Genomic DNA, 9,080 nt, shown 5'->3' on the forward strand with positions numbered 1-9,080 from the left:
TTGAACTAAAACCACGACAAGTATTTTGGAATGGAGGGAGTAGTAGTTAGCTGGTATTTGTTGTGTAGGATTAGGTGCAATCAGGCCTACTAGCATAAGTAGCATGGTTTTTTGCCGAGACATTTGAATTTTATTGTAGAATTTTCCTCCCGGTCTTGCTTAGATAGGAATAGGATAGGGTCTTTTGGTTTTCCATGAGTAATACGTGTACATTTACAGTATACCACGTAAGCATTTGTAAATTTGCAAATATTACATTGTACGAAAGTGTTTCTGTTGAAACTTAGAAATTGCAATGCAACTACATCAACTTTGGCTTGTGAATCAAAGAGTTAATTTGATCACCTCATCAAACAATTATTACGAGAGTATTTGGCGAATAGATATTCCACTTATAAATGTTGAGATTTTGCACAGTTCATTATTGCAGCAAGCCAATAACATTGCCATGTCTAGGCTAACATATCATAATGTCATGTGTCATACTCAGCGGGACGTATGATGGGATAGCGACTGTTTATTAAAAACACATGACTCACACTTACCCGATGGTGAAAGGTGGGAAGGAAAAGTGTGATCACCTTTGAATGGAATCTCTGATAAAAGACAACAATATAATACAGGTAGTCTAATTTGATGGAAAAATATATCAAATCCAATCGGACTTTGACTTTTTCCCGGACAATCAACAGGGTTGCAGCCAGCCCACTAGTATTGTCTCATTGGGTTCAGTTGACCCTACTGAAAGCTTGCACAACCTATATAAATCATTAGGTTTTATTGCTCATTGCTAGCCAATGAACCTCTTGCAATAGGATGAACCAATTGCTTCAATTGTCTGATTTCATCCCTTATAGTACTAGTTCTCCTATGATACTACTGAATGAAGGTGAGCCCTGAGCCCATTCAAAGAGCTAGCGGCCGTGACCCTTGAACATTTCTAGATGCACTAGTGTGATTGATATATTTTCTATCATAGTCACACTACTCAGACTGCAATTGGGCTTCCCGTGGGCATTCCATCTCCACCCACTTATATATATGTCCTGTTCTAGTCGCATTGCTCCTGCAAGATGCCTACACAAGTATTCCCACATCCTGCATGTTTCGCCATGGCCGTGTTACTGTGCTCTGCAGCTATGCCTTGCTTCATGGCGGGATCGTGCCAGAAGCGGGACGACATCATCTCCTACAGCTTCCCTTTCTTCCCCCATGATAGCATGCAGAACTTGGCGATTTTCGGGGACGCGAGTGTGATAGTGGCAAACCTCGTGCTCACTGTCGACAGAGACGGGATGAAGGGTGGAGCCGGTTCTGCCCTCCTCCTATCACCCATCAAGCTCTGGGGCGTCGACTCCGACGATGTGAAGCACGAGGCGTCCTTCAACACCTCCTTCACCATGAATATCTACAGGCGGCTGGGACAAGGCGGCGGCCTTGCGTTCGTCATCGTCCCCTCCCTCCACGGCCCTCCGCCTGGCAGCGAGGGTGGTTTCCTCGGTCTCACCAATACCACCTCAAAGTCCACCACTGCCTCGGGCAGCAGTTTCGTCGCCGTCGAGTTAGACACCTGGAAGGACGACTTCGATCCCGATGACAACCACATCGGGCTCAACATCGGCAGCGTCGTCTCCGACGTAGTCGTCTCGCTCTCCTCACTCCCGGTGCCCGACAACATCACCCTCGCACCGCTGATGGAGTCGGTGGATTACACCGTGTGGATCGATTACAACGGAGTCGGGCACCACATATGGGTGTACATGGCCGTCGATGGACTGCCCAAGCCTAACAAGGCCTACCTTGATGCGCACCTCAACATGAGCAGCAACATCCCGCAGCAAGCGTTCATTGGTTTCACGGCATCGACGGGGGAAGGCCACCACCTACATCGTATCCTGAGCTGGAACTTGACAGTCGAAAAGCTTCCCGATCACCGAGCCGTCCGACAATGGAAGGTTGTGCTGCCTGCAGTTCTTGGGTCTGTTGCCGCCACCGCAATCATGATATCTGTCGCGGCCTTCTACTTCAACCTGAGGTACAAGGCCCTGAAGATGGAGCTGAAGCTGTCGGAGGCCCTTCGGCGGCTTCCGGGCACGCCCAAGGAGTTCAAGTACGCGACGATCAGGAAGGCCACCAACAACTACGACGAGGCAAGGAAGCTAGGCAGAGGCGGGTTCGGCGCAGTGTACAGGGGAACGCTCCGTCTCCGGTCAGGCAAGACGTGCCAGCTGGTGGACGTTGCTGTGAAAAAGTTCACACGTAATCGAGACCGCGGCTACGATGACTTCCTCGCAGAGGTCGACGTCATCAACCGGCTGCGCCACCGAAATGTCGTGCCGCTTGTTGGTATGTCGTCACCCCTCACCACTACATTAAATTTTACTAGTTCGATGATACCCTTGGCGTTGCTGCTAGAATTAGTTGCAATTTATTTTTATAATATTTAGTTATATGGGCATGACCATTATTATAAATTAATAACATAAGAAATAAAACTGAAAATACATATGATTATTGTATAACAAAAAAATATTGAATATAAGTTATATAAGATACATCCGTATCTAAACAAATCTAAGACAAGAATTTTGGGACGGGGGGAGTATAATTAAAACATTTGAGAATTTTTTTCATGCATATATAGCTATATCCTGAGGTGAGCCTTTTTTAGGCTTGGTTGAATGTTAATGTAGTGTAACTGAGATAAATATGTTAATGGAGATCACCTTAGTTATATAGAATTAGGTCTATGTCACAACAATAATACCCCGGGTGAGATATTATCATAATACATAATTGAAATGAAATGTCGTTCTCTGTAGGTGACGTCATTCAAATTATCCGTGACAACCTCTGTCATACAAGAAAAAACAAATGTACTCCCTCTGTTTCTAAATATTTGTCTTTCTAGAGTTTCAACAAGTGACTATATACGGAGCAAAATGAGTGAATCTACACTCTATAATATGTCTATATACATCCGTATGTGGTGGTTCATTTGAAATGTCTAAAAAGACAAATATTTAGGAACGGAGGGAGTACTTGAGATGTTGACTTTTCTTACTTGAAATATGGTAGAACGAATCATATAATGTATGGCAAGCGAAAAGTCACAATTACTCCCTTTTTTTGCGGGTAAGTCACAATTACTCATGATACTAGAGAATACCCCGCGCGTTGCAATGAGAATTGATTGATGAAAATTTAGATTGACAACATGAGAATCAAAATTTAAAATACATATATTATTTATATATTATTATTTATAGTTGTAACAATCTTTATTGAATATAAGTAGAAAAATCGTATGAAAAAACATTTTTCCGTGCATGGTTGAATGGTGTACTGGTCTTTTCTCATGTGTGATTTGCATATTGAGGTGGGTCTTATCCTATTTATAATTATATGGTGAGGTGACATGCTTGTATGTTCAGTTAAATAACTTGATGCGGATGACTCTCTTAGGTATATAGGATTAGGTGATGAGATCGTTACTTTATAAACAAACTAGCCATTGATACACTCAGTTTTAGCTTCTTAGTTTCCACACACTAGCTGGCTCCAAGAGGCTAACTACCATTACCATCACCGAATGGCAATGATTTAGTTCTTTGTCAAATTATGATGTCTATCCTCGGTATGGATAACATTTACGGTAGTGAAATACAAAAGTTTTTGAGAAATGACGTAATGCTTGTGTTGGAGAATTCAAAACACTTAAGAGTTAATTTCTACTTTTGGAATTGGGCAACACATGGACTCTGTAGATTTGCCGCCCTATATGAAGCAACTTCTTTATTATGAAAAATACGATCTTCAGGTCACATATGGGCAAGATTAATTTGTATAATTGACCGATCACAGTTCAGATTACTTTGCAGTGTTTTCAGTAACACAAATTAGGGCAAATAAAAAATGATGTCAAAAAGTGGCGTACTATAGTATTGATAAGGGTCTACTCATGCCACTGAATTTGCATCACACAATTTTGCCTCCCAAAAGGAAATAAATGTACTGCAAACAGAACATATATATACGTGTGCAAAAACTTCTTTATTAAAAAGATCATACATTCACTTGTGTGCATATTTACGATAAAGGGTTCCCCGCTTTATATTATAAAGCAAACACCTGATACATTCAGCTCGCTGGGGCCGCAGCACAGATAAGCCCAAAAGAAAAACAAGAAGAAGAAAGAGAGATAAATGCCGACACCAGCAGATCAACGAAGAAAGGAAGTCTGGCAACCGCTGCACCCTCCTAAGAAGTACCACCACGCTCCCAGCATCCCGAAGCGCCGCGCCCCAAGCAACACCTTCAAGAAGGAATGCGACGATGCCGCCGTTGTTGCCCGAACAAGTTCTAGGGTTTCCCCGGTACGCGAGGGATAGTGGGGAAGGGGTATACCCGATGCCCCTCAGGAAGGTCCGACGGCACCCGCAGGCGTCATCGCATCGGTGTCGGCCAGGCCGACAGGGGTTTCTCCCGACCCAGAACCACCACCACCACCTCAGGCATTTCGAAATGCACCACCTCCTCGGCCACCCACCAGCTAGTGCCACTACGATTACCGGACAACCCTCACCGCTTCACTGGAGCTGTCAACACGAGACTTGGAGAGGAAGAGGGGACACCAACTACGGAAGCGACCACAACTCGACCGGATGGAGGGGACAGCCTCCACCGCCACAGCGGAGCCGACCGGACGTGGCGACGAGGACTTACCGGGCCTCAATGGCCCGTCCGGGCCCACGTGGACCCAGACAGTCCTGTCACCATGCTGCAGCAGGCCGGCCAACGAAGTCCTCACCGCCCGAGACCGCCGCCAGCACGCCACCACCAAGGAACGTCGCCGCCGAGCAACAAGCCACCGGCCCGCCCCAACCCAGATGGGCCCAAATGGGCCCAGATCTAGGCTGGGCGGGCGCCGCCAGCCACAGTGCCACCACACCGCACCACCGCGTCGAGAGCCATCGGGCCCGCGGCACCACCACCGACGGGCCGCACCGATGCCGGCCGAGGAGCACCGCCGCCAGCCACCACCGTCCGAGCAGGAGGGAGCCGCGCGCGAGGAAGGGCAGGCCCGCCGCCGCCAGCACCCCGCGGCCGAGGCCCGGCGACGCTCGCCGGCGGCGGCTGGAAGGAGCGCTTGAGAGGAGCGGCGGAGATGCCCCCAGTTGCCTCGCTCGGGGAGGCGACCCAGGGGTACGGGGAAGGAAGGGGAGGGGTAGGGGAGCGGGCTCCGGCTAGCGGCGTGGACGGGCTCCGGCCGCGGCGGCGGCCCCGCGCGGGGGAGCCGCCGGCGGCGGCGAGGGAACCCTAGGAGGGGGCGGGTCGCGAGAGCGGGCGGGTTTCGTCGACACCGACCAGCCACCAACTTTTCACTCCTTCAGAGTGCAGTTGTGTGCATATTCGATGTCTTGGTTAGCTCTTGATATTGTGTTGGTGCAGATGCCAGGAGTAATGGGTGTTTCTTGATATTAATATATATTCCTTATTGGCCAAATATTTACACTATCAAAAAAGCGTAACGCGGTGTAAAAATTATCATAATATAGTGTCCAATTTTTTTTATTGGGCACATGGCACATATCACGTGCTGAGGAATTTCGAAACTACTCGCTGGCCTTGCACCTAGCTTACAAATATTAAAATTATAATTCCAATAAAATTCAACAAAAATGCACAGCGATATACAACATACATCAGTCTCCCAGAGAAAGTAGTACTAGGATTTTGGAAGGTGCTTTTTAGTATTACACTAGGCATTCACTAGAAAAAAATAAGGAAAACTCACCGAACCCTGCCTCAATTGATCCACAAAATCATCTTTCATTTCACAATGGCAAGTCTAGTAAAGAATCATACAAATTGAATTATTCAGGGTTAAGACAATCAATGCACAATAGATATGACATGATGTGTTCATGATGGTCGTAGCGCAAGTCAGTGGTTTGTGATAGAGTGCGGAAACCCGAGACAAATCCTATTAGTAGACCGCAACCCATAATGGTTCAACAAAGACCATGCTACCATCTCTCCAGACAGATCTAATGCGCAGTCTTGTAGATAATTAATCTACAAGAATTTGGAAACCTGAACTTTGCTAAAAATGCTCATGGCGACAATTCCAAATTGCCCAACATGAATGGCATAACCCCATCGGGATTTGGACCCTAAGAGCGTCTAAAGCCGCATAAACCCGCCTCAAACGCCCGAGCGGACGGTCCGGTCAGTGAACGTTAAAAAAAGAACCCAGAAGGGCGCCTCAAACGTCTGGGCTGACCGGCACCCCTCATATCCAGCCCAAATACGGGGCGGATATGGGGAGTCCCGGGCACGTCCGCTATGTCGGAGTGACGATGGGGTCCCACAGGAAAACACTCTGAAACCCGATGGGTCCGAAACGCATCTCTTCTGTTGGCGCGTGGCGCCGTTCCAGCGGGCTGCGTAATGCCCTAGCCCGGCTATTTAAGCGGACTGATAGGCACTGAAACCCTACCCTTCCACATTTCCCCCTCTTGTCTGCCGTTGCCACCACTTTCCACTCGCCATCCACCACCACTAGTAGACATGCCCCCAGGCAGCCGGGTAAGGAGCTAGCCATATCTAACGCCGGAGCGCCGGCTGCAGCTCCTTGAGCAGACCCGCGCAAGGCGCAAAGCCCGGATCATGTCGGGGCTACATCCGGACGCGGTGTATCCGGAGGAGGACTTGGAGAAGGAGGTCGAAGTGGAGGAGGACCAGGAGGGCGTGGAGCAGGAGGAGGAACTGGAGGAGGAGCATGAGAAGGATGTTGGGGATGCGGATTTGCGGGCGGTCCTCGATTCCCTTCGGTCGGAATCAGCAGCGGAGGCGAAGCGCTGTCATCTGTGGGAGGCGGAGGCGGAGCAGCAGGCTGACGTCGATCAGATGCTCACTTATATGGATGAGGAGGAGGAGCTGGAGCCCTACTACACACCCATCTACCCCATGCTCGGCATCAACACCATGGACATCTTCGACGACGAAACGTAGTTAGGCTAGCGCGATATGCATAGCACGTAGGATTTCTTTTGCATGTTTTGTAAGGATTTATGGGATGAAATATGAGGTACTCGAATGCATAGCACCAAGTATGAGGTGTGACCCGTTAGTGCCTACGGACGCGCCCGGTCACGTCCGGGGGCGTTTGAGGGCCCGGATTTGCCAACAAGTCCTGTTGTAGATGCTCTAAGCTTTTGCTACATCCCACCTATCCAGTTTTCTAAACATATACTTCTGCATAGTACTCCCTCCGTCCCTAAACGCTCTTATATTATGGGCCGGAGGGAGTAGTAAACTTATATCATCATAAATAGTGCATCAGGTTTTTCTTTTGGGGGGGCGATAGTGTACCGGGTAATTGTGGCAGAAGGACATGACAGACATAAGTGGTGTATTGTTTCGTATTTCTCACAATAACAACATTTCTTACTGCCATGCCATTTGTACTTCGATTTGTTTTTGAATTTTTAACAGAACGTTGAGTTTTAAAATGTTTTTTCTTTGAAAAACATGACCCTCACTAAGCAAGTCAGTATACGTACATCTGACTGAGACGAAAACAAAACCAAAAGCCATGTTGTCCATTTATTGAGTGATTTCCTGTCGGAAGACACTAGGCGTTCACATAGTTCTAACATTACTTGTGTGGCTGGCAAATATGATATTTCAGGTTGGTGTTATGAGAAAGGGGAGCTCCTGCTTATATACGAGTATATGCCCAATGGTAGCCTGGACCAGTACCTCTTTGAGGAAAACCCTCGGCTCCAGCGGCCCATCTTAGGATGGAATACCCGGTACGACATCATCATGGATGTAGCCGCAGGGCTCCACTACGTGCATCACGAGCACGAACACATGGTGATCCACCGCGACATAAAAGCGAGCAACATCATGCTTGACTCTTCCTTTCATGGCCGCCTCGGTGACTTTGGCCTTGCACGCATCGTCAGTTTGAACAAGAACTCCTACACAGATGTGGGTGTCGCTGGCACCTGGGGCTTCATCGCGCCGGAGTACTCAGTCTGCCACAAGGCCACTCGCAAGACTGACGTCTATGCCTTTGGGGTGCTAGTCCTCGAGATTATCACCGGGGAACGGGCACTTGCTGGGAACCATGACCATGAGACGCTTCAACCGCTCACTGACTGGGTCTGGTGGGTTCACCGGGAGGGAAGGTTGCTCCATGCAGTGGACGACAAAGTCACTTCCACGCAAGAGTTTGATCGCAATGATGCTACTCGCTTGTTGCTTCTTGGACTGGCATGTAGCAACCCAAACCCATCTGACCGACCAAGCATGGCCGAGATAGTGCAAGTGATAGCCAAATCGGTGCCGCCACCAGACGTACCGCTTGTGAAACCTACATTCGTCTGGCCACCTGAAGGCGGGATCCCCATGGAATTTGACGACATGATGGCAACGAGCAACCTCGACTGGGAGGACATGTCTAGCAGTGAAGCCCTTGGGGCTAGCGTACCATCAGAGGTGAATAGGCGCAACGCTCGGGTTGGGCATTCAAACACAGCTGGATCAGCTGAGGAGTATTATGTGTAGTCGTGTAAGTTGATTGTTGTGGTAAATCTTGTGACAGGTCAAACTTAAAAGGAGGGACAGAAACCCTGAATGTTGTTGCTCTTGCTTGATTAAATGTTCGAGAGACTTTCTTGTACCAAAGTATTTGCAATTAGTGGTTTGATTTGGTTCTACTTCGAAGGCCGGTGATTTGGTTTCTTCTAGCTTCATGCATGGTTGGAATGTGAAGGAAATATGCCCTAGAGGCAATAATAAAGGTATTATTTATTTCCTTATTTCATGATAAATGTTTATTATTCATGCTAGAATTGTATAACCAGAAACTTACTACATGTGTGGATACATAGACATACATAGTATCCCTAGTATGCCTCTACTTGACTAGCTCGTTAATCAAAGATGGTTATGTTTCCTAACCATAGACATGTGTTGTCATATGATGAAGGGGATCACATCATTAGGAGAATGACGTGATGGACAAGACCCATCCGTTAGCTTAGCATTATGATCGTTACAGTTTC

The 9,080-nt window shown here is 47.8% G+C and overlaps 1 protein-coding gene across 1 annotated transcript; it reads left to right on the plus strand.

Annotated features, from left to right (window-relative positions):
• The first annotated feature begins 1,112 nt into the window (after window positions 1–1,112).
• LOC119279941 (probable L-type lectin-domain containing receptor kinase S.5) lies at window positions 1,113–8,580 on the plus strand. The gene is made up of 2 exons (XM_037560988.1): window positions 1,113–2,346; window positions 7,697–8,580. Exons 1-2 carry the CDS (start codon window positions 1,113–1,115, stop codon window positions 8,578–8,580), a joined length of 2,118 nt encoding a protein of 705 aa, XP_037416885.1.
• The last annotated feature ends 500 nt before the right edge of the window (window positions 8,581–9,080 follow it).

Source organism: Triticum dicoccoides, chromosome 3B (genome assembly GCF_002162155.2).
Source record: "Triticum dicoccoides isolate Atlit2015 ecotype Zavitan chromosome 3B, WEW_v2.0, whole genome shotgun sequence".
Lineage (NCBI taxonomy): Eukaryota > Viridiplantae > Streptophyta > Magnoliopsida > Poales > Poaceae > Triticum > Triticum dicoccoides.

What these genes read in the sequence shown, in the direction of transcription:
- LOC119279941 (XM_037560988.1), top strand. Translation starts at nt 1,113, where the DNA reads ATGGCCGTGTTACTGTGCTCTGCAGCTATGCCTTGCTTCATGGCGGGA. An exon ending in AAATGTCGTGCCGCTTGTTG is followed by an intron (nt 2,347 to 7,696) that starts GTATGTCGTCAC and finishes ATGATATTTCAG; the next exon opens with GTTGGTGTTATGAGAAAGGG.